At 41.7% G+C, this 25,727-nt stretch overlaps 3 protein-coding genes across 3 annotated transcripts; 1 reads left to right on the forward strand and 2 right to left on the reverse strand.

Moving 5' to 3' along the window:
- Positions 1–39: 39 nt before the first annotated feature.
- On the reverse strand, positions 40–5,499 carry hagh (hydroxyacylglutathione hydrolase). Its single transcript, XM_079745914.1, has 9 exons — positions 5,385–5,499; positions 4,762–4,946; positions 4,041–4,105; positions 3,834–3,951; positions 2,372–2,480; positions 2,095–2,198; positions 1,753–1,854; positions 1,575–1,654; positions 40–858 (listed from the first exon to the last, which is right to left on the reverse strand). Exons 1-9 carry the CDS (start codon positions 5,455–5,457, stop codon positions 759–761), a joined length of 936 nt encoding a protein of 311 aa, XP_079602040.1. The 5' UTR covers positions 5,458–5,499; the 3' UTR covers positions 40–758.
- A 318-nt stretch (positions 5,500–5,817) lies between these two features.
- fahd1 (fumarylacetoacetate hydrolase domain containing 1) lies at positions 5,818–7,218 on the forward strand. The gene has a single exon (XM_079746893.1). It carries the CDS (start codon positions 5,905–5,907, stop codon positions 6,568–6,570), a length of 666 nt encoding a protein of 221 aa, XP_079603019.1. The 5' UTR covers positions 5,818–5,904; the 3' UTR covers positions 6,571–7,218.
- Positions 7,219–13,089: 5,871 nt separating this feature from the next.
- LOC307082989 (heparan sulfate glucosamine 3-O-sulfotransferase 6-like) lies at positions 13,090–24,341 on the reverse strand. The gene is made up of 2 exons (XM_079746758.1): positions 23,549–24,341; positions 13,090–14,548 (listed from the first exon to the last, which is right to left on the reverse strand). The coding sequence occupies exons 1-2, from the start codon at positions 24,112–24,114 to the stop codon at positions 13,930–13,932; spliced, it is 1,185 nt and encodes a 394-aa protein (XP_079602884.1). The 5' UTR covers positions 24,115–24,341; the 3' UTR covers positions 13,090–13,929.
- Between the last annotated feature and the right edge of the window lie 1,386 nt (positions 24,342–25,727).

Raw genomic sequence — 25,727 nt, forward strand, 5'->3', positions numbered from 1 at the left:
CTTCGGTTCAATGTCACACAAGTTCGACAAATGTCAAATCTAAGGCATTTTAATTTGTTCAGAAGCTTCCACAACTTTTGAATTACGTTCTTGGTGGTAAGTCATTTGAAAAGAAAGGTCAACGTGAAGTATGGGTTAAATATTGCACTGCAGGTGGTTTATAACTAATTGAACAGAATCATTCCAACTATTTTTTTTTACCTTTGATGATTAACAGACAAATTCGGACTATATGAAGAACTTATTGTAAACTCAAGTAGAAATAACAATTTCCCAATATGTGGATCATCCTTCATAGAACAATGTTTAACAATAAAGCTTCTACACAACAAAAATTAATACATAACATATTAAGACAAGTAGCAGTAGGCCTAATCAAAAAGCTCTCCATCAACATATTGAACAACACTGAAAGTGTTATACATTAACCAAAAACTATTTCGGGATTAGCCATTACATTAGAGTGGAAATTATTTACAGGTAAAACTTCTCTTCCTCATATAATCTCAAATCAAGCATTACGCCATATTGGCTCCTGCAGAATTCCCCCAAAATATGTATTTGTAAAAAAAAGAGAATTATTTTATATTTTTCAGTTTTAAAACATAACTTACTTTGAATGCCTCATCCCCATAAGTTTCAGTTTTTTAAATAAATATTTCATTGGATTCCAGCTTTTTAGCTCAATTTTGAGAAATAAAAAATAAGACTTATTTTGTTTCCAGTAGCATGCAGAGATCATATTCACGCAATGAGCTTCACAGCTTGGGGACCTTAAAGGTATCCTTCTCTTTCCGTAGACTTCTCATTGTGTTAATAGCCTCAGTCTGTTTAACATGGTCTTGCACAGACTTCTCCCTAGAAGCAAGCAAAGAAAATAACACATTTATGTTAAGGTAAATATCTTACCCACCAAAGAAAATAGTTTGTACTTAAAGAGCCAGTGAACCCAAAACCAATTGTATTTGTTTTAAACATGGCCATTTGTCCTACAGTATATGATCGTCAACATAGATATCTATGCCATTTACTGAAATGTCCCCAATTTAGAGAAAAATGGGGTAAATCCTATGTTCTTGCCATTCTCCCCAAAACACTTTGAACGTTCCACGTGTACACCAGTGGCATTCTGTTCGTGACGTCCGAGTACCTTTTCCCGAGGCACTCTGACTTCAGGACCTAGGGGAAACAGCGGTGTGGTTTGGGTGGATGCGTGGAGCTCTGTCTGGGCACTGGTTGATTGCAGTGTTTGCCTTTTCAGACACTTATTGTAATGATGATAAAGCTCCGTCTGAGCAGTTCAGTATAACGCGACGGTGTGTGGCGCATTTCATATACAACATCGCTTATTATAACGCTAATAACAGTTACACAACAAAGGTACTGAAGAAATATCATAAAGTTAGCGTGGGTCTAAACCATGGGAATAACCATGGGGCTAAAACAGCCTAAAACATTTTTTTTTTCAAATCAATTGTTAGAATTCCATCTGAAACAGTGGGTTCACTGGCGCTTTAGGTAAAAAAAAATAGGCTTTCCTTATAATAATAGTAAGAGAACAGGAATTTACATACTTTACTCTCATAAAAGGGTTGTATGTGAATTCATCTGCCACGGTGGATGGAACGGTGGGTTCACCCTTGTCGCATTGTTCCTAGGATTACGTCACATCAATGGATCTAATGTTATTCTCATAGGTCCAAACAATGACAGCAGCCAGCTTCACTGAAAGGACACCATGAGATATGATACCTTGGCCCACTCTAGCTTCTTGAGAACGTCTTCATTGTCTGGTTCCACGTGTCGTGCAAATTTCAGATTGCTGACGGTGTACTCGTGACCGCAGTAAACACGCTGAAAACACAAGGGAAAATATTACTGGGACATTGATACTACGAGGCACTTATGAACCGTCTCTCTCTGCTACAAAGAAAATGACTTTAAGTAAAGGGAAATAAAACAAACATCTATGGTCCCATATTCGCCCCCAAGGCACCGGAGTAGAAGTGCAATGATGGCTCCTGTCTACTATGCATGTTTATTTTAGTATAATAGGTTTACATTACGGATGAAGTCTTTGGAAGCAGTAGTTACCGTCTCAGGTGGAAGTTTTCCAAGAGTCTCTATCAGGGCCTTGTACATCTGCTCTGCCGTGCCTTCAAAGAATTTACCACAGCCGGCAACAAAGAGCGTGTCCCCTGGAACAAATTAATGGAGACTACATCATAGGGCAACTCTTGTGATCCATGCAATATTTATGTTTTACTGCAGAAAGCATCTTGCTCAAGGATGCCTACAGATGTGGACATGGGGAAATCTTACGATCATTATCGTACACAAAGAGGGCGTAGGCCAACCTAAGTGGCGATACCTGTGAACACTGCTGGGGGTTCGGTGCTGTTCTCTTTGGTTACATAGTAACAGATGTGGCCGGTCGTGTGACATGGAGTGAACAGGCATTTCACAGTGAGGGAGCCAACCTTGGAACGCACACGGAAGTATGGTTCAATGCACTTTGATAAAGAACTTTATTAAACCCAGGATGGACAATAAGGATTCAGAGTACAACATAGTCAAACAATTAAAACGAGAAAAAAACTAAGAAAAAATAGATCTACAGTATGTAAAAGATATAAATGAAATTGAATGAGATTTTAAGGCATCTATAATGCATGAGCCATTTGCATTACGGCCACACAAATTTCTTCCATGTCTCATCATAGCTAGTAATTTACTACAGTTTTGTAATTCAAGCAGTTGAAGGTCCCATGGCGTGGAAAATTTACTTAATGAGGTTTTCTAACATTAATATGAGTTCCCCTAACCTGCCTATGGTCCCCTAGTAGCTAGAGATGGTGTAAGGTGTAAAACGAGCACTAGGTATCCTGCTCTGCCTTTGAAAAAACAAAGCTCAGACACGCAAATTTGGAATTTTCCCCTTATGTCCTCAGACGGGGACATGTTAACTCCCCTTTCTCTGCTTTGCCCGCCCAGAGAATGTGGCCCGCCAATGAGACAATGAGCTACGACCGTGCGAGCGCCAAATGTGTGTGTGTTTGTGTGTGTGTGTGTAAATACACACACTGTAACGCAAGTGTTGTACACTTCTTTGTTAGTTGGATAACCGTTCTGCGCATAACACGTTGTGTTCTCAGACGTCTCTGGTATTTCGACAAAAAGACTCATAGTGGGGGGAGCGCCGCTGCCGAGGTATCACCGAGGGGCGGTGGTGCCTCGGCCGCGGGCAGCGAGGATCTGGCGGGAGACAATCGCGGTCAACAATCCCTTTCTCCTCCATGTCACGGTTCAGTCTACTACAGATTGATGTGGAAGTGGAAGAACCAGAGACGTCGGAGAACCCGACGCGGTTGGGTTCATAATATCGTCTAGAGGTGCACACAGCTTTTGGCTGTGATAATATGCATTCATTTTATAGATATCTACGTATAATATTATTTAGATGTAGAGCTCCAGGACTGCCGCCGGAGCACCTGGAGTGTTCTAGAATATTTACAGAACACGGCCAAAAGCTGTGTGCGCCTCGCCATTGCGATACATCCACTGTAAACACAAGCGCATGGTACTGTGGCCGCAAGCTGCTCAGGGCCACACCCCCACCCTCCACATTGACCCGCCTCTAAAAAACAGCACATTTGTGGAAAGCTCATTGTGGGACTGGTTCGTATTGGCTGTAACTCTGCACCAAGGCTGAGCACGCCATCGTACTTAAAAATCCCAAAACATTTTAAAACAGATATGGAATACACAACTCAAGTATTGGACAGCCACCTCGCTCAAGAACACAGTTTGGATGTGCATACAGAGAGCCTTACTTTGAGAGTGTTGGAATGAGCGACCTTCTTCGTGAGGGCATCGACTCGGTCATCCCCTCCATACACCTTTAGTCCCGGCATCAACCTGACCATCTTCTCATTCCCCCCGGCATGATCCCTGCAGAGCCAACAGGCTTATGTTACCCCCTACAATAACCATCAGGATGCCAATGCTTTTTTCAAATTGCAATAGTAGATATTGTTTACCAATGGTGATGGGTTGTCAACACTGTTGTGAGTCGTACTCCATGTTTCCTGACTGCTTCAATAACCTGTAATGGCGCAGCCACAGTTGAACGTTTACTTATTAAACTGATCTCAATGGTGTTGTCCTACAGAACTAACTGTCCCCAATGCATTCTTTTATTCAGTCAAAGTTTGTGGCTCCACCTAAATGGGAAGCTTCTCTTGTTTGGCTGCTGTGAGCATACACTAGGTGTTAGTTGGGGAACTCCTTCCGGAATTTTATTTGGTTTCCATCTATCTTCTCTATGGGCTGTGATCGCTATACCAGGCATAAGCCCTTGGTATGTTTACAAGGTACAGGTCTCAGTGCACCCTGAGTCTGTTCTATTTGACCCATCATCTGGTTTCACCAAACCATGACCATATAATGTTATGCTCAACAACTACATAGTATGGCCTAGAAAATTCGGTTGTATGGCCTAAACTAGTTTCTAAGTTTGGTTAGGGAATTATGTGGCATTTCAGTGATAAAGATATATTCAACAATATATGTGTCTGTACACAAATTAACAGGTAGCGAACAAAACTGAAATACAGACAAAAATATACAGGCTTGCTTTACTCATGTTTAATCATGTCCTGTTTACTACCTGTTAATATGTAAAGACACACATTCACATTGAGATAAGGATTTATAATCGCTTCAGAAAGAGTGAGTATACAATGGGAGTACTCAACCTACCTTGATCGGCTCAACGGGGTCGACAATAGCTGCTTCTTTGGAGTCCACGTCGATCACAAGGTACATGTAGTTGTCACTGAGCGCTGGAAGTAGTTCAATCTTCATGTTGGATTGTTCGACAACCGATGACTTCCTCACTAGGTTGTGGATAAGAGCAGCAGCCTGGGCTTTCACTTTCACAGGGACTGGATGGATGCATACAGATGTATCAGATAAAGGTTTACAATGACAGCCTTTGATATTGACAGAAATAATAGAATATGATCGACAACCAGCTAACATTTTGGAAAGAAGGAAAGTGAGCTTCAATAGCCTTTTAGGCAAATCAAATTTTTAACAAATTGGTCTAGCTTGAGTCAAGTTATGCTTGACACTTCTTGAAAAAGTGGAAATAACGGCAAGTTCGTTCGAAAAGCAACATTCAAACACGTATTTTATGATGAATACGACAGCTATACGAGTTCTTATTAATATGCTGAACATCAGCGTAAAACCAAAATAAGAAAAACACAGCCTGGCAAGCAGTGAAAGTCTAAATAAAGATTGCGTTACACTGGTTATACAACCAACAAGGTGTACCAAACTAAAGTGTCAGCTTGATAATGAAGAAAATAACAACAAACCAAGGCTGTAAGTCGTTGCAGCTCCAAGAAAACCAAGAGTGCAGGCATTCGTTATCAATGACCTGAATAACATTACAAGGCTGATATATGCAATAAGGTAAACTGGTTCTTTTGGGTTTGGTTGGCGCGTAGTTTTGCGTCACATATCAACTTTAACCTCCTCGACTCCACCAATCGGCTGAGGGGGGAGTGTTACGGAGTATGTTTGCTTGGAACGGTGGCCTACAGCATTTGACATTTTTTTGACATTGCATTTGAGTTTGATTGCATGCATTTCAATAGGGATACGGGGTATACTGTTCAGTGTGCATTCGTGACTGTATATATACCACTAGCTATCCCGTTTCTACCTTTTGCTAATTTAGCCCAAAATATTTGTTCCCATTTGAGGCTCCGTAGATTGACACATCACACGGAAGTGGGAGGGTTTTGCTAATAGGTCCATGGTTTTGCAGTCAAAGGTCATTTTTACAGGCGCGTACTGCTTCGAAGCGGATGAAAACTTTTTTTGAGACACGCAATGACTGCGCGAAATATATCTCGGTTCTGGGAATGGGGCAGGAAAATCATCTGCGTGGGACGAAATTATGCTGACCATGCAAAGGAATTAAAGAATGCTCTTCCTACAGAGCCTATTTTGTTCTTGAAGCCACCTTCTGCATATATTACCGAGGGCTCCCCTATTCTGGTCCCGTTCTACTCCAGCAACTTGCACCATGAAGTTGAATTGGGGGTTGTAATTGGGAAGGGCGGCACGGCTATCTCACAGAGTAACGCTATGGACCACGTTGCGGGCTACGCGTTGTGTTTGGACATGACAGCCCGAGACATCCAGGAAGATTGCAAGTCAAAGGGTCTGCCATGGACACTGGCTAAAGCTTTCAACACCTCCTGCCCCATAAGCGAATTCATTCCCAAAGAACGGATCCCTGACCCGGGAAACGTGACGCTGTGGTTGAAGGTGAATGACCAGTTGCGACAGAACGGCTGCACGGCTCAGATGATTTTCTCCATTCCTTTTCTCATCAGTTACATAAGCAAGATCATCACACTGGAGGAGGGCGACCTCATTTTGACCGGGACGCCGAAAGGGGTCTCCGCCGTACAGGAGCATGACGAGCTCCAGGCGGGTATACAAGACGTCATTACCATGAACTTCAAAGTCAATCGAAAAAATCCCCAATAACAAAATCATTTGTGATTTAACAAATGTATGGATGCAAGTGTCGGTTGGAAATGATTTATTATTGAAAATGATGGATTAACATGTGATTTCATTTTTTATTAAGGCTACTTAAGTTAATGAAATGCTGTTTATTGGCCAGCAGGTGGCGCCACTTTTGCGCAAGTGTTTGCAACATGTAAAAAATATCTAGCGAATACTTATGGTTGCTCATTGGTTGTTAATTTAACTAAATATATGTTTAAGACCATAGTAAATTACAGATGATTTACAAATATACGTCACGTATATATGTATATACAGAACGTATACCTTTTCTTTCATTAAATGCTATACTTGAAGGTAATTCATTAGGCCAATGCGTCCTTTTTTGAAAAAATGAAATGTATATAGATATATAAATTAATTAAATTGTAACTCGTTTCAAAGGCATTTGTATACATTCTCCTTGCACCAAAATATATCTACCTGCCTCTTCAATTCATGGTGATATGTTCGTTATCAATTGGATTGCCGCAGGGTCTGATACCGAGGCCATGCCAATCTTCTGACTTGCTTAATGTGTAGATTAGATTCGTTGTCTTCCTTCTTTCGAGACATTGGGTGTCTTTTGATCATGCTCAATGTAATCAAGTACTTTATTGTCAAGTGTCGTAAAATAAATACTTTTTCATCAGTAGCCCAATTTCTTTTGAATAGATACGACTATTAGCCTTATTAATCTATATAGCAGAACATCTAGTTGAGATGACATGGACCTAGGCTTGAAACCAGGTAAAATCTTGTTTCCTGTTTCTTTAAGAAATATTCTACCAAGGAATAGTAATGTCTAACATAAAATAATTATATAAATGGATTTTTTCAGAAGGGGATCTTAAACATTCTACTTCTGCAGATTGGCTGGTATGCACAGAGTGTTCATTTTAAGGCTTTACAGATTTTTTTCCTAGTATGTGCTGGCCGACAATTATTCCACTACAGATCCCCGACTCTAGCAAACATGTAGCGATATAAAGTGAAATACCAGATTTGAGCTTGTCTGCCATTAGACATTCGATATTATTATAAAATTTAACATTACTGATTATATGATGACGTTAATCCTAATTCAGGAGTCTGTATTCAGTTGTATGTTGTTGAGTGTAATTTCTAATCAGTTCCCATTAAGAATGGTTCTTCAGTCTACTACTGTTTGGTCCTGATTTTTGCCTTTTGCTAAGATCAACAAATATCAGCGCCATTAATGCTTTCAACATTTATCTTATTCTATGCTAACGTGCTTGTAAGCGCTGCATATTTTAAGGATCCCAAACTTACAATTTGATGCAACAAATAGGGACAAAGAAGAGTTAAACTTCACACCATTCCTGTCGATTCCAGTGACAATATTGAATATCACATTTCCTCAAATGTGGTTGAGCACGGGCGTGTGAAGTTCAAGAAAACTACCTGCATGGGAATGACCACATTCTTGCAGCGCTGTCAAACATCTGTTCCAGGTTCAGTTACACCACCTTCTTTCCCACAGGCCTCTCTGTTTTCAGGATCAATCAGGGGGCTTCACCCACCCGCCCTACCCCCAGCGGCCTGTCCTGGGCCTGTCTACCGTAACCCGAGTCCCCTGTACATCCATCTCCCATCACTCTGGGGCATCGTATCACCCAAGCCTAAGCATTGGCCCTCAGGGGCCCTTGGGGGCCGGTGTGTCCATCAATGGGGAGCCAGGTATGACAGATTCAATAAGGCTCTCCTCAGTTTGGGGGAGGTAAAGGGCTCATATCCACCACAAGGCGTTTTTCTGGCTTATGCTAAAATAGATCTAGAGAAGAGGGTAATGGGTCATGTGAGTGTTTTTCTTTATTTTCAAATCCCACGGTTCGTTGGCCCCTTGAAACGACTATTACATCCCGATGGATAGTTCAACGGTAGCTTCAAAGACCCATAGACACAGCTCTGGACAAGGCATTTAGCAGCCTCTGAAGTGGCGTTTGGTCATCGATGAGAAGAATGACACTGGTACGGAATAGCTTACCTGGAAACCCCCACCCTGTCCGCTATTCATTCATCGTCCTGTCACGTAGAAACAAGCTTGGGAGTGTAATAGAGTCAAAACCATTGAACGTAGCGTCATTCGTTTAGATTTTCATGCCTTGAGCTGTTTAAGACTTTGTCTTTAAAGGATTCTGATGTGCAAAAAGGAATCAAAGCATGCAGTGGTGTCAGACACGTTATGATGACGTCAGGGAGAGGCAAGTGTTTGGTGGAAATTTCTATTTATTTAATCGAGTGGATGTAGGTCACCTGACAATCTATCGCTTCCATTGCCTGATGTGATACAAATACAGAGGGGAGTAGCTTTACCCCCCTTCTATTTCTTAGAATTAAATTATGGACAGTCATAATCATACAAGACATAGCAGGTGAGAATGAACTGGAAGAATGTATCCCTCATGTAATCCCTAAATGTAGTGTAATTTAAGAGTGTGTAGATTGATGGACTAACAACTAAAATATACTAATTACTTGATATAGAAAGTGTAGATAGACCAGCTAGTGGAATATACTACAAGCTAGATAGAGAAAAAGGGTAGATAGACTATATAGGAGGATATACTTAACTGATAGACTAACTAGTGTATAAAGAGAAATAAAGTAGACAGACTAACCACTAGGATATTACTAGATAGAGAAAGAATGTAAATAGACTAGGATATACAGTCCTACTAACTAGATGGAGAGAGTTTAGACTTAATACTAGATATACTACTTCCTAGAAAGTGTGTGTGTATGTGTGTGTGTGTGTGTGTGTGTGTGTGTGTGTGTGTGTGCGCGTGTGTGTGTGTGTGTGTGTGTGTGTGTGTGTGTGTGTGTGTGTGTGTGCGTGTGTGTGTGTGTGTGTTAGAAGTAAACTATTTTTTACTATTTACCATCTGGTTCTTAACCAGATACCTTCATCCAAAGTCGTTAGTAGGTATGGCATTGTCATCGTGCTCCAGAACGCTTTGTTCAGATGCGGACATTGTACTTTTTAGTTGGTTGTTCTGCACTGCTCACGACCAGACTATCCTGCCAACGATGTTCCGTGAGAAGGTCTTGCATGCGAAACGGTTTTAGAACTGGTCTGCGTCTGTGTCTAGGGGAATGACCGTTGGTGACAGCCTGCTATGTGTGCCGTGTAGCATGTCACGAGACCTGGCTGTGGTGTCGTCATTCTTAGCCCAAAACCACCGGCATAGCCAACAGAAGGAACGACTTAGTATGTATACGCATATACATATATGCCCTCATCACTTATCCTCACATTCCTAGGAGAGTAGAAAGCTTGATTACATATATGAACATATTTACTTTCTCTCGCTCTTACTCTTTCTCTCTGTATGTGCGGGCATGTTGCATGTCTGCTGCGTGTCTATGAAGTCCTGCATTTCATTTTTTCCCAGTTAAATTTAAACCTATTTTTCAAAGGTTTTTCCTGTCAGTCTGCCAACTTTGAAGAATTAGGGATCTCTTCATGTGCAGAAGAAATAAGGTGAAAAATGGGATGCTGGGTTTTGATCAAAACCCAGCCGATAAAGTGACAACAAAGACAGAAATTAAAGGGCCCAATAAGTGACTCTGTAGCCTACACTGTAGACCTGGCAGAGTTACTGCAGCAGGTAGAAGACCACTCGGAGGGAACTGTAAACTGGAGTCCAATGAAACAGAGCCGTGTTCAAAAGGTCGATGCCAGGTCAACATCGTTTTCAACCAAGGGAAGGAGGTCGGACAACTTTATAAAAAAAAAAGATCTGTTAAGACGGACGTAAAAGAGGAAAATAAGTTAAGGAGGCTGTCTATAATATTTTATTTTGGCTCCTCATCCATTTGGAAACATGAGTTTTGTCCTAGGCCTAGCTATAAGAGTTACGTGTAAACATAAACAAGTCTGGAAAACAATCAAATAAATACCATTGTAATACTTTAATCCATAGCCCATTAAAGACCTTTTTCCAAAATGTACTTTTAATAACATTCCAATCCTAATTACGCTCTCAACAATTAAAGCACGGAGCCAGGCTTTAACGAGAAACCTTGGACCCTTTACCACAGGGAAGAAAGAATTTCCCCAGGCATTTCTTTCCAGGGTTGAAGGAGTCTGCGGTGAGGGTGGAAAATGTGTGGATTCCTGTTCAAGTTACGGAGCGTCTTCATTTGCCTCTCCTCAATTTGGAAACCGCTTTTTTGGCGCTGTAATCCCTCTTTTTTTATCTGCTACTCGCAAATCAGCTTTCTCCAATAGTTCCCTCAACACAATCCGTGAAGTCCCCGCCCCTTCAATAGTCGCACCTCTGATTTGTCTACCTTGTGCCCTGCCACTTACAAAACATGGAGTCATAGAGTCGCAACACAATATATACACCGACCATCGTGCCAAAAACTCTGATAGTCAGTGGGGCGTAACCAAGTCCACAACGTGGGGATCTTCATTCAAACGAAAAATTGCATCGACAATGGTAGGAATTGATGGCATGCATCAAATTGCGGCTTTCAAAGCCCCAGAAGTCGCATATCGGGCAGAGCCAAGCAAATTGCATGAGAATCTGAGACTGAGATCACCAGCGTTCTCGTTGTTTTGGGAAAAAGCAGACTTTTTCGTGTGGCTTTTTTTTATTTATGACAGATTTTATAAATGAGGAATTGCCCTCCATAGAGAACCCAGAGTACCAGTCGAACATTAATCGTGGCTAGGTCTCTGATGATCAAAAATAGTTGTGCAAAATTCTCTGCATTATATCTTTAAAAAATCACAGTAGCATTTAGCATAGGACTATCGTTGTGCTTTCTCAAATATATAGGCCTACATAAAGCCTAGATGTAGAAAACTTTTTTTATACTTTCCATTTTATTCCTACAAAGTGCTTGGTACTGACTATGAGTGTACTTCTTCTTTAGTCAATTAAGATAACATTTTAGCCGTCAAAAATATAAGCCTATAAAGTTTGATAGATGAGACATCTTCCGATGAGTCATAATCTTTTTCCTACAATTTAATTGCTACTTGCTTGAGCTTGATTTCTCCAACTCTAATAACTCAAATTACTTTTACTTTACTGCCAGGGGTGTTGAGAAATGCGGTGGGCCACACCAAAACTTTAACTGATTCATCATCCTTAACCGTAACTGTGGCTTTACAGTGAACAGTTAAGTGTAATGACGCAATTAACTCTTCACTTATTAATGTGAAACCTGGATCTGGATGGCCTATGCATATTTAGGCCTAATATCGTTTTCAGGCCTTAAAACAACTGTGAAACATGTTTAGTCTAATAAGTCTAATTGAGCAAGATGTCTTAAACCCCTACCTGCTCCTTAATGCTAAAATGTTTATGTATTCAGTGTAAAACGCTTTGGATGAAAACATCTGTAAAGGACTAATGGTAAGTTGTAACATGTTTACTGTAAATCACCTTCAGTCCTAATACCTCGTTACGGCATATCAACTGTCTGCCTATTAACATATTTAGGCCTGCTCACATCCTTATGACCTATTAAACCTTTTTAATCTACTAAAATCTTTAGGCCTGATCGTGTTAAGGCCTAATAATTTATTTAGGATTGATATCATCTTTAGGCACACATATTTTGGCCTGATAACATATTTAGGCCTTATGATATCATTAGGCCTAATCCCATCGTTAGGCCTAAAGGCCAGCTATCAGTTTGGTAAATTAGTTGTGTCGCAGGTTGACGGCTGGGCTGGCACACAATAGAAGTTAGAATTATCAGCAAGTCTGCTAAAGTAGAGGGGAGGAGTAGTAACGCATTTTACACAGAGCAGGGACGTTTCAGTGGTGGTGATGACTTTTAATACACTGTGGCAAGACTTGAGAGAGAGACACACAAAGAGAGAGAGAGAGAGAGAGAGAGAGAGGGACGAGAGAGAAAGAGAGAGAGAGAGAGAGAGAGAGAGAGGGACGAGAGAGAGACAGAGAGAGAGAAAAAGAGAGAGAGAGAGAGAGAGAGAGAGAGAGAGAGAGAGAGAAAGTAGACATAGTAGAGGCGGAAGAGATGTGTGTGTGTGTGTGTGTGTGTGTGTGTGTGTGTGTGTGTGTGTGTGTGTGTGTTTGCATACGTGTGTTTGGGTGACTGGAACAGGAGTGGAATGCCTATGCCCTTAAACGGTTCCTCCTGTGTTCAGTTTTTCTTCTTGTTAGTGACGTAACTGGCATTCTAATAAAACCAGAAGTGGCCAGCCATTGGCATCCTGATCATCGTGGTACTTAAAGGAAGACTTTTTGATGAAGGGCAAACATGACAGTTAGTGATAGAGTGAGTGAGTGAGTGAGTGAGTGAGTGAGTGAGTGAGTGAGTGAGTGAGTGAGATGGACAGATATTGAGAGAGAGGGAGAAAGAGAGAGAGAGATGAAAATGAGATAAACAGATACAGAAGTATGTCAGTTCTCAATAATGATGTTATTACTTTAATAGTAACAAGGCAATCAAGTCATTCTTATCTGTCAATTTAAAGCTTGTTTATTACATTTCAGGAATTTGAATTCAGGTAATTTTATTATTATAATTTTAGATAAAATTGCCTGAAACCCTTATAATTAAACATGGTCGATGTACCAATATATACAAGGTTTACTTTGTAATGTCCTATACATGTATAACACAGATGTCTAGGTGTGTAATTCTGAACATGAATACCATCAAAGTAACATGCTTCAAACTTGAAATGTACAAAAATAGGTTAAAAAAATAGTGGTTCATCAAGACACAAGACTTTCTCTAATGTCACGTCAATATCAAACAAGACTTTTCAAAGCCTGTTCATGGATTTATCGTTGTTATGTAATAAATACTTCACCTCTATAAAGAACTCTCATCTGTTGTAGTGTAAATCAACATAACTCATAAATATTAGCTTATATCCTTAACAAAAAAATAATAAATTGCTATCAGCTATCAACAATACATGATATCCTTTCACAGCTCCCTTTATTTCATAGTTTCTCCTATTTCGTTTGTATTTTTTGATTGCTGTCCATCTCACGTTTGTCTCTTTTGGACAGCAAGCATCTGCTAAATATAAATAAACACAATTTACTTGAGTCACTGTTACTGTCCATCCCAGAGTACCTGGATGCATCCAAGGTAACTTGTGTGCATATATTCACTCGGCTGGACATCAAGTTTAAGCATCTTCAGTACTGAGTTGCACGCTATGTACTGTGCTTATGAACTTAATACAGCCAGGCAAGACTCTGTAAATATGAGTCCAACTCAAAGGGTTAAAGTCCCCCGGTCGGGAGGAACAGTGAACCCGCCCCTGCCCTAAAGACACACTAAGGCTTCGGGATTATGTCCTTAAAGCTCCCCTTACTCCCAGCCAAAGTCCTGTCCACTCATCTGGTAGAACCTGTGGTTGAAGGGCCGGTAGAAGTCTCTGAGTCTCTGCAAGACCTCGGAGGGGATCTGGGGATGGGGCCTGCCCTTGGACTTCCCCAGGCACCGCGGTCTGCTGCTCCCCTCTGGCTTCTTCAGGCACGGGAAGCCCTTGGTCTGGTTGAAGTAGAAGTGCTTGTCCGACACCACCCTCTTCAGCCCCAGGAAGTCCTGTACGCGTCCCATCTCCCCCGCCGGGTCGGACACCAGACGCTCGCCGCTGACGAACAGGATGTGGGACAAGGGGAAGTGCTGCAGCCAGTTCTCAAGGTGCCTGGCATAGAGGCCGATGCGCACGGCGCTCCAGGTGGTGTCGATGAGGCCCGTGGTGGCATTCTTCAGGGCTAGGCTCTCGAAGCTGGGAAGGCCCGGGTTCTTGGACAGGGTCTGGGTGTAGTCGGAGATGGCGCGTGTCACAGGGTCCCGGACCACCACGATGAGCTTGGTGTCACAGTTCATGGTGCGGACGCGGGCCGGCGCCTCCTTGGTCACGAAGTAGCTGGGGGTCTTCTCCATGGTGATCTGGCCATCCAGAGTCCGGGGCATCAAGCTCCTGGAAGAGATGAGAGGGAATAAACACAAAAACGTTAGCCATCGTCTGAATGTCCCATCAAACCCTATAGCTAATTGTCCTTCATTTTGATAAGCTTGAACTTCTCGGCTGCTAACTTAAATATGACAGCAGGCTGAAGATTCCATCCACCAATGACATAAACATATTTGACAGTGTACTGTATGTTATGTACATTAAAAAAAACAATATGTGATTAATCTGCAATTATCATGTTTACACACACACACACACACACACAAACACACTCAATACAGCTCCTGATGATTCCAAGCCTCAAAGCCACAAGAACCACTTAACAGCTATTTCCCCTAAGACTCCGTCCCTCTCTGCCAGAGGACTTCCCTTCACGGCCAACACATTCCTCCTACGGGCTCCATCTTGGATCTATCTAGATCAGGTTGGACACAGATGGCTGCTTGAGGTACCTAAATAGCCAATGGGAAATGGTAATCGTTGCTTCGTAGTAACACATGTGAATAAAGAACAGATCAGATAGCAGAGTGCTGCAGAGTGGTTAGCTTTTTGGTTATTCAGTAAAAAGCATTGAATTACACTATGGATAATAAAGGAGCCTTTTGTTCTATAGTAATCTACTGTATTTCCATGGAATTATGTCATGGGAAACATAACCCAACACACAACATGGTGTTGTGTGTTGGGCACTTGTTCTACTGTACATCAGACGTTGAAAAACCTTGCAAAAAAATGAAAATTCAGGTGTCAGAAGAGCGCTTTCATTTTCTTTGTGTGTGAGGGCCATTGCTCCGCCTGCCTCCAACTTCCTTGCAGGGCTCTGCCAGGAGAAGGGCTGGCAGGGCCACCTTGGGAGCTGTGTGGGCACCCTGTGGGTTACGAGTTAACTGAGCAGCAGCTCCGATGTCTCATCCTGACATTCACGGACGCTAGCATTTTATCACTCACACACTGAATAGTATCTCCATTCACACATTGCTCGGACGAAAAAAAAGGGGACGACAAAGGGAATGCTCAATCTCTCCACGGGCAGGACAATGATTCGTCCCTGTTGCGTGTTTCGACCAGGTCTTGAGGGGGGGGGGAGCACAGCAATCTCTTGCTGTACCATTAAATCAACAAGTAGGGTCATGTTGTGTTGTGTGTTTTGTTTGTTGCCCTTTAAAAGCCGACGTGGAATACGGCATGTTAATGAAAGGAGCATTCTTCAAAGGGTTTGGAAGAACGAGGGTGCCTGTCATGTTGCGGCCGTGCAAGAGAAGCATATCATTCATAAATACAGACCAGAGCTATATCTCGACCAGACAACACTTTGAAATGATGTCATCCTGCCAGTTATTTACTTCTTCTTCTCATTGTTCACTCAATGGACTTTGATGATTGTTTTGAGAAGTCGGTTGGATAAAGACTTTGTTAGTTCGTTCTTTTTGTTTCCATGCCAACAATGTGGTAAAAAAGCACACATGAGTAGGATGAGCCTCGGGATAAAAAGAAAACAAAGGAAGCTGATGCCAAAGGATGGAGGTGCATTACAATAACATGCACTGTGTGTGTGTGTGTGTGTGTGTGTGTGTGTGTGTGTGTGTGTGTGTGTGTGTGTGTGTGTGTGTGTGTGTATGTGTTCATCTGTCTGTGTGTGCACACACGTGCATACTGTGTTTAGGAATGATCAGAGAGAAAAATGCCTTAAGAATTGCATTGAACCCTGAGCTCAGAGATCAAATGAATCTTCAAACCGGGAGTACAGCAGGACATCTTTTGGCTAATTCTTTTAATCCTGCGTACTGTAGCCCAGAGAGCTTCAGTGTGTGGGAGAAACAACCCTCACCCTATAATAGCCTGAAGCTAAGCACTAGTTCACTGTAGTTCAAAGTAGTAGCTTTCTGCTTCCTAAGCATTGGCTCTCTCATGACAACAACCCTACACAGTAGACAGTAGAGCAGTAAGGTAAATAGAGGGAGAGAGATATTGCTGGTAGTGCTGTTAAAACTTTGAACAATCTTCCTCCCTGTAATCATGAGAAAAACAAGCATAAAGTGTCAACGATGAGTGAAGGAAAGTTTCAGGTTTCTTCCTTTACTTAAAGTTTTAAGTAAGTCATTCATTCATCGACCTCCATCATAAAAGAGAATTCATTGATTGTTATTCAACGACTGCAAACGTCCCGTCCCCTGTTCGCCTCAACCTAATCAATATGTCTGTCTCTGCATGTTGAATATTCTGATCACGTTTGTGTGTGTGTGTGTGTGTGCGTGTGTGTCTGTGTGCATGCGTATGTGTGCGTGTGTGCAATAAGTATTCATGTGCATTAGTGTCTGTGAAAGAGGGAAAGAGGGACAGAGCTATAGGGAATGAGAGAGGGAGAAAGACAGACAAAGAGATACAAAGAGGGATGAAGCGATAGAGAGATAATATAGATGAATGATAGTACCTAACTGCGATGGGGCCTCCTGTCCTCTATATTCTCCTCCAGGAGCGTGTGTCCTTCACTAAGTGAAGTTTGGCACTTGGATAATTGACTGTCTCTTCATTCTTATGAATAATTAATAGTGTGTGGTGCCTCCATTCCCTCTCTGGAGACATCCTCATTCAACACACTCCTATGAACACTATTAACATTCACGTTTATAAACTTTATTTTATAATGCCATCATTTGGATGATCAATCATCCAAATGATGCAAAACATTGTGCAAGTATTACACAATGTTATCAATGGAGATTCACCATTGTAATTTGAAATAATAATTAATCAGACTTATTTATCTATATTATAGATATATTTGTTATTGGTTATAGTAATTGTGTTCGAATATTTATACATTTGTTATACTTTTCTGTTAAATTTAAGTAGTTCAATTATCCAACAAAGGGGCAATTTATAATATAATATGATATAATCTTTTATCAAGGGCAACTGAACATAACATCGTTTTTTAAACCCTCCCAGATTGCAAACATGGTGTAAATCATAATTTAGGGAATAATACCCAATAATAATAACTAGCATAATAACACACAAACATCAACAACAGCAACAACCGGTTCCCTGGCATGTGAACTGTATGCAGTGGTGCAACTGGGCAGAGGCATGTTTTCAATTTAATGGGCTGTGTGGAGGCCCTGCTGTTCAAAGGATGTGGTCCTTAGCTCCCTGAAGTGATACAGCACTGATTATACCACTGATACGTACATAGCAGGCTGGATTAGAAGACTAACTACTAACCCCCCCCCCCTCAACAAGAAGGATGTGGCCAGAAGATTTCCTGCCCCCTCTGCCCCCCACCCTCCTCAAGTGTTTGGCTCTCTGCACAAAATACTTGCAGTTTTGAAGGGTACCTTGACTTGAAACACACTTGACTTGAAAAACAAGATGACAAGATGTCAATCTAGGAATCACATTGACTGGCTTCTAAGCAAAAAATATAGTTTGATTATTAAGACACAGAGAGAGAGAGAGAGAGCTAGAGAGAGAGAGCGAGAGAGAGAGAGAGAGAGAGAGAGAGAGAGAGAGAGAGATTTAGTAAGTAAATTAGCAGTTATTGTCGGCTAAATATCACACAATTTGGTGTGCAGATGGTTCTACCAGAAAGTTGTGGAAAGTTGTGGAAATTCGCCATGACATTGCCACTCGACAGTCATGGTGTTACAATGGCCACACAAGAAAGCATTTGTCATCAATATCTTATTAGCTACAGAAAAGCCTGTTGTGGGTTTGTATAAACTTTGGTTTAACAGTTGCTAACTCGGTAGATGGCTTCGGTAGTGAGATTATCTATGATAGAGAAGAGTAGTATTCTGTGTTAAAAACATTACTTAAGTAATACTGGCTCCTACTGAATGTTACTATTGGAAATAATCTGTACCTGAGCATATCAAGATAAGAAATAGACGACTAGCATCACTCAAGCTCTAAGTCAAATATCGAATGACTGGACAGAAAAAGTAGTTGTGTATTTGTATGTCAAAATAATTGGCTTTCAATTTCCCTGGGGAAAATGTCCACAATATTCCACTGAGTATTGTTTTTTCCCTATGCATAGTATTTCCTTGGATATCGTGCCAGTGCAACCATGCGAGAATAGTATGCATGTGAAATGTTTAAACTCAAGAGTTTTTTTCTTCTCACGTTGTTTCTTGGTAGCTTTGACGCCGAGCTGAAATGACTTATATAGAAATTCTTCCCCCCAAAAAGTGCTTCGCAAAATGGACCACGATGTGACTCGATTTATTTAAATTTCATCCACATGTTGGTATATGAGATTAGGCCCTTTTCAAACCACAGCCAAAATTCATCACTAGCCTCTAAACCATACAGATCACCATTAAAACTGTGTTCAACTCAACACTGTACACTATAGGAACCCACTTCCTGCTGCTAGACCAATCGGGGGTAGTTGAGCCTACACATCAATTAAAACCGCCATGCTGAAAGAGGTGCACGGAAAATCCCCTTGCATATGGAAACTCTCTGTCTGGATACGCTTTACACAATAATAATAAGGATACTAAAACCATACAATAATTCATAGTCAAGTTAGGATTAACCTGTATAACAATAGAACACATGAGTCTCAAACTATCCAATATTATAAAATCTACTCCAGTAAACATAGCATTGTCAAAGAAAAGCTTGAAGAGAACAGAAAGAAAAAAAGTTTTTCCCCTAGTCATCACATTCATTTTCTTATTTCCATAAATCCATATCCTTTATGAAGTCCAATCCATTCTTCAGTGCTGCTGACATTTCCCCCTGCAACTGAGAGGAAGTGTGCTGTGTTAATCACAATCCTATTGGAGAAGACCTTCTGTGTCATGAATATAGGTCAGGCAATCCATAAACTGTCATGATATCGATGAATGTCCTCCCAGAGTATTTCTTCGGATAGAATTCCTTTATTTTCTTTGTGTGGATCAGAATGCTATGCTGTAAAGTGTAGCTTAGTTTGACATAACATCGCATTCACACTTCTGTTATCATACTGATAATAAAACATCTTATCATTGTAACATGACCCAACTTCATGTTTTAAAAAAAGAACACCTAACAAACACCAAGCTATTTACTTGGAGCCTTTTCATGTCAGATGAAACCACAACAATTAGAAGTAAGTGCAGCATGTAAAGCAAGGGCACATTCTTCTTCTTCTTCTTCTTCTTCTTCTTCTTCTTCTTCTTCATCACCATCTGTGGTGGTTCTTCTTTCACATATGCAAGCTGTTACTGCAGCGCTTCCTCGAAACCATCAGACAACTCGGAATTTCACATAATTGTTCCTTAGGTCCTCATGCCATGTTTGCGGGTTTCCACTTGAGCTAATGGGGCCACATTTTGTTCCCATGGTCCCATCGAGGACTACATAGATAGAGAGTGATAGGATGGGCAGGAGGGGAAGGAGGAATTGCAAGCATAGAAGAGAGAAGCGCAAGAAACATTTAGGACAGCTAGAAATTGTCATGCAACATAGTCTAGGCGGGGAAGGGTATGGCTCTGGGTTCCGCCCAAATGAACATTGTCTACCTGTAAGCATCTAAAGTGCAAGATGCCCCACTCATTAAAAGGAGGGAGAAAGAGAAGAGAGAGATTGAGGGAGAAAGGGGAGAAAAAGAGGGTAGGATAAATCGTGCATAGTCCCTGTTAGTCACTTTGGATAAAAACATCTGCTAAATTACTAAACTGAAAATAGAATACAAACAGGGGCCAAAGAAACCTTGTTTTTGTCATACACATGATAACACTGCTGGTGCAGTTTTGCACTTTAGCCCATAAAGTCTCAAATACATGATTCTAAATGGGGCTCCCTCCTCCTCTCTTCCAACTAATAACCCCATACCCAGGCTCCAGAGAGGGATCCTCAATGCACATACATGTTGTCGGCTAACCTCAAATCATGTGTGTTTGGCATTCACCAATACGCAATGATTTGCTGAGCAAGTCTAGCACTGTCCTTGGAAGGAATATTGTGCATGTTGGACGCAATTCAAAAGATTTTTCGGATTGATTATTTTGAAATACAAGCGTTCAAAGGTTAACTTGACTAGAATGCTGTCAAGTAAAAATAAGTTAATGCTAAACACACCACAAATAAGGTCTCATCGAATAGATAGATTATCAATGACTTGCAATTATTGTTGAGATGGGAAAATAAACATTGACCACATGAAAACTCCAACTTCAATCTAAGATAGACGTTCATGTTGTTCTCTCTGTGCATGTGTGCATCTGTCTGTGGTCATATATATTTTTGTCAGAGCATGCGAGCGTTTTTATGTGTGTGTGTGTGTGTGTGCCCACACACATGTATCTTTGTGTGTTTGTGCATGTTTGTGAATGTGTGTTTCTGTGTGTGCTCGTGCCACTCTATGTGTGTGTGTATGTGTGAGTCAGCTAACCAAGGCTCCATAGTCATTCAGCATCATGGCATCACTTCTCTTCCCTACCGTGGGGCGACCCCACAGTCCCACTCTCAGGGGAAGGGTCCAGATCACGGTTCTGCGTGGGTTCTCCCTGTCACTCACCAATCCCGTGGCTTGCTGCACATTAATGCTAAGATATTCTCTCCCTCTTCTATGATAAAATAAGCTCTCTGACATTAGTGGTGACATTAGCCTCTACAGATTTCCGAGGACAGAATCCCCTTTCAATGATCTCAACCAGAAAGCCATGAAGAGAAGATCATGTTGCCCGCACGTGTTGTTTTGTTAATCCTCTGACGCTGACGTCGCCGGTGCGCTCCTGTCTGCTCGGCTTCACCTTCACGGTCAGGCGTGTCAAAGTTAGCCGCGACTGACACCTGCATTGAGGCGTCGCATGAGTCAACAGGTATCGTATGTATGAAGGCGTGGATCTGAATCACAGCGAGGGCAACAACACAGATCCGTATCTGATGGTCACTGTGAAGCCCGAGGGACAAAATGACATACATAGAAGTGCGCTTCAAAACGATCATACTGACACTGTGTGCTTGTGGCCATGTTCCCCTTATGGTTCTTCTCAAGAAAAAAGTCTGAAGAATTCTGTTGCTGGGCAGACTACATGATCTGTGTTAAATGTGCTGGCGGGCTGTTTCAATGCAACTTTTTTCATTGAAGGAGGAGGAGCTGACGAGTAGGAAAATGGCATTGAAAGTGTTCTTCACCATGAAATGTGTCTCATTCCTATACCCTCCATGGACTTCTGGAGGCCACAGTTTCCATGTGGAGCTGGAGACCACAGGTCCACAAGACTAATCCGACACCGCTGTGAGAACCCTGCTGGGACTCGTTCAAAAGCTTGTAGGCCATCTGGAGATGATCGCAACCACCTCCGTTCCGGCCCGTCTTGCTACGGCTGCCCCCCTAAATCATAGCCTTTGACAGCCAGGTCGGCCCGAATCATCATCTGATATATCTGCTCGATATGGAGATGAAAATATAACGTGCATGTCCCAATTTTTTATAACCTCAAACTCAGTCTCATCCTTAATGTGTAATTGTATCGTCCCATGACCGGAGAAAAGTACAATGCATTTACAAAACATGGAAGTTAGAGCGAGTGCTTTAAAGCCCACACTAAAGGGATTTGCTTTCCACATCTGGTTCCTCTGCCCTCTCCCGTCTGTGAATAGACCCACAAATCAAAGACACGCGGCCAAAGTCAATAAAGCATTTGATCTTTGAAGGGTATCAACCCTTTTTTGAATGAATGTCAGGATGATCTAGTACTCCCCGGAGACCCCTAGATCAACTTTATCGGCATCATACAGTAAGCTATTGGCTTACTGGCTTTGGCTGTCTGAATATATCAGCCAGGCAGTGTGAGACTATGCTGGCTATTGACAGGGAACATCAGCAGTTCTCTACAGGTGAGTGACTCTCCCCGGGGACCATCATGCACCTCTTTAGCCTTCAACCTTTAGGAAGTACTCCTACTCAGCTCTACCCCTCTTGGTCCTAAAACCCCTGACCAAAATAAATATGAAGATTGTTTTCAATTAGGCAGTTTAATATTTTAGGATTTGTTTTGGGGTTTAGCATGTACAAAACTGTATTTTCAGTCAACATGCCATATTTTGTTTTTTAGCTAATATATTAATGCTAATGTTTGTAGTCAAAGTAAATATCTAACTAAAATTCTTTAAGTTAGGATTGCCAAACTAAAGAATCAAACCGGACCCCTAGTGGGCAATAGAAGATTGAAATCTTAAGGCCCATTGACATTGGCTTCAAGCTGTCCATTTAAGCTGTATTGTTTTTAAGCTGTATTGTTCACTCAGCCTCCTGCCTGTACATGCTCATGCACTGTACTGGCCTATTCATGTGATCCGGGAAGAATCGTTTCGAGAGGAAACAAAGTGTTCAGACCAATCTCAGAGTGGGAACTGCTACTGGGACATACAAACAATAATTCTTGAACATAGCATAAGGTCCAAATGTTGGCTAAATCTTTAATCGATTCAATATTTAGCTAAATTTAACAAATTGGTCACATCAAAGTATATAATTTAATTACCTATGTTGACTACCCTGGATTAAGTTGGAGGACTCATCTGACTGCCTATAGTTTACAGTTATACGTTTCACAGCCACAATGACCCAAAGAGTGATCTTTATTTGTGAGTCAAATGCTAAAGTTGGCTATCAAGACTATTTTGTTTAAATTTTATATATATATATATATATATATAAATACATTATATAGGCCTATCTTAAATGTGGTTAACTATTCAGTCTTGAATTTTGATGTTAATGTTTATTTTGGCGATTCATTCAGAAATAGCCTATTGAGTGCACAACAGAGTATTGCACACCTTTTTATTATATAGCTATCATCAATTTCACATCAAATAAACAATGCGTGTGCCTGCTTTTCACGTAGGCCAACATAATGGAATTACTACGGGCTATTTTTGACATTCCAAAAATACAAAATTAGGCCTAAAGGTATACAAAGTCCACGTGCTCTGTAAGAGATAACCATCACAAAAATAACAAATCTTAAACAATAAAGGAATATAACTTCTCCATACCTGTACCACTCAAGACCCTTATCATAAAAGCGGTCGAAGAAGTGCGGCTCTGCCCCCACCGCTCTCACGTCCGGGTGGATGCGGAGAAACTCAAGCAGCGCGCGCGTTCCACCTTTCTTGACTCCGATTATGATCGCTTGGGGGATTTTCTTGGTCCCGAATGTATTCGACACGGGGATGCCGTTACCCCCGTCCTCTGTGGTCCCGTCATAAATCTGTCTTGGACTGGGTAGTTGTTGGCCAGGTGCTTCTACTGCCCCGCGCTGTTCCGCGTCGCCGAGCGCACTCTCCGCAGAGTCCGTGCCGTTCCACCGGGACACCAGCTCTTCCGCAAGGTGCGACCGAAGAAGCGCTTGGGATCGCGGGTTGTCAAGTCCGCGGGTTTTATCGTCATAGTCCCCGTCTGGCGATTGATGGCTGTATAAACTTCTTGGCACTGAATCACAAACACCGGCAAGGCAGTAAAATAAGTATGTGAAGACGAGGAGCATGGTAAAGAACACGGACACTTTGGGCAGCACTGCTTTGCCCAAGTTGAACCTGACTCTGCATCCGCTACATCCCATGAGTTGATCTCCTGGTCAGCAACAAGAGGCAAAACGTTGACACCATACTTCTTCTTTCGGACATTAAATCAGGAACAGTCCATTCAAGTCAAAACAAAAACAAATACCTCTTGCATATGACTAAAGATTAAAATGCACGTGGTTGGTGAAAAGTAAACACAAACAATTGACTGAAAATATCTTCATTGTAGTTTTCTTTTAATTTGTAATTATCATTCGAGCAAGGCATTCAGACGTAAGTTGATGCCTTTGCAGTGGAGGGAAAAGGATAGTCATCTACTTTAGGACGTTAATTACCAGCCAGCCATTCAGTTACCTCCTCTTCAGCGCGTGAGTGAGCTCGTAGCCTCATTGAACAATTCTGCTGTCCTACCTCTCTCTTTACGCCCCACCCCCACCCTTTCTCGTCTCCCAATAAGTCTCCCCACTTCCTCCTTCTCAACCTATAAGACTAGTAAGCTAATTACACAGACACAACAAAGTTTTTACATTTACAATAATACATTTTTAACAACTTTATTAATTTATTTACATTCACCGACCTGTGCTTCTCTTCCTTTGTTTGTTTTGAACAAATTATTTCAAAGGGATTTCAACAAATCACCAGAACAGCCTCAACTGCCCCCCAGCCTTTACACCATCCTAACTGACCCCTTCCCAAGTTCATCATATTCGGTAAAACGTAAACCGATCCACCAAGCACAAGTCCTCATCGTTTTTCCCTTTGAACCTCCACCTCCCCCCAACGCTCCCCCTGGTGATAGAGAAGCTTGGACAGACCTGTGAATGAGACGGAGGGCGCCTAGGAAGTCCATTTGAACCTGTTATACTCTGCATGCACCCTGGGTCAATATCCAAAATGGGTCGTGATTCAGTGGGGGAATGAGGTGGATCAACATACCTGACACCACATGACAGAGAACTCAGTAAACTTTAAGTGTGCCGCAACTGGTGATCCTTCCTTGGCAGGATTGCCCATTCCAGTGCACTCAGAGCCAAGAATTTCACATTAAGAGTTTTCCTGAATGTGCTGTTGGTTGGTATGCACAGTACGGACACACTGACATGATCTTGAGGGTTCCCTCTAGGTGACTACAGTTGAAGAGCCCAGGCTGACAATCCGTCTAAAGTATAGAGAGATCATACAGGCTCTGGTCTCAGACACTTATCGGCGGGGGTATCACCTTAGGGTGCTATATCGGGGGGGAGGGACCTCTGGATAATGTTTCTCCTGAACAGAGCTATTGTACAGCGGAGCGTGCTTTGAAGCAGCACTTTGTACAAACGTGTGTGTGTGTCTGCGTGTGTGTGTGGTTGCGCGTCATTATTTGTCTGCGCTTTTCTCAGACCATGAAACATTCTTTGAGTGAGTAGAAGAGACGACTGTGGTTTTTGACATAAAACAGGTCATGGCTGATGACTTTGTAATAAAATACAAAAATCTGTTTAGTAACATAAAAATCCATCATCGTCCCTAAAGCTCTCTCTCACATGCCTCGAAAGGGGTTCGCCCATTCTTTTTGCTGTGTAGGAATTTTTTCACAGGGTTTGAAAAAGCTGTGATTCCAACAACCCATGAAAAAAAAAAACAATTCTATAACAAAGGCCTCTGT

Source organism: Pollachius pollachius (genome assembly GCF_949987615.1).
Source record: "Pollachius pollachius genome assembly, chromosome: 11".
NCBI lineage: Eukaryota > Metazoa > Chordata > Actinopteri > Gadiformes > Gadidae > Pollachius > Pollachius pollachius.

Excerpts from the sequence above, each read along its gene's own strand:
- hagh (XM_079745914.1), bottom strand. The coding sequence starts at position 5,457 with ATGTTATTCAGGTCATTGATAACGAATGCCTGCACTCTTGGTTTTCTT. Across the intron at positions 2,199-2,371 it reads ACCCCCAGCAGTGTTCACAG|GGGACACGCTCTTTGTTGCC; the intron begins GTATCGCCACTT and ends AATTTGTTCCAG. Across the intron at positions 859-1,574 it reads AACCCTTTTATGAGAGTAAA|GGAGAAGTCTGTGCAAGACC; the intron begins GTATGTAAATTC and ends GCTTGCTTCTAG.
- fahd1 (XM_079746893.1), top strand. The coding sequence starts at position 5,905 with ATGACTGCGCGAAATATATCTCGGTTCTGGGAATGGGGCAGGAAAATC.
- LOC307082989 (XM_079746758.1), bottom strand. The coding sequence starts at position 24,114 with ATGGGATGTAGCGGATGCAGAGTCAGGTTCAACTTGGGCAAAGCAGTG. Across the intron at positions 14,549-23,548 it reads AAGGGTCTTGAGTGGTACAG|GAGCTTGATGCCCCGGACTC; the intron begins GTATGGAGAAGT and ends CATCTCTTCCAG.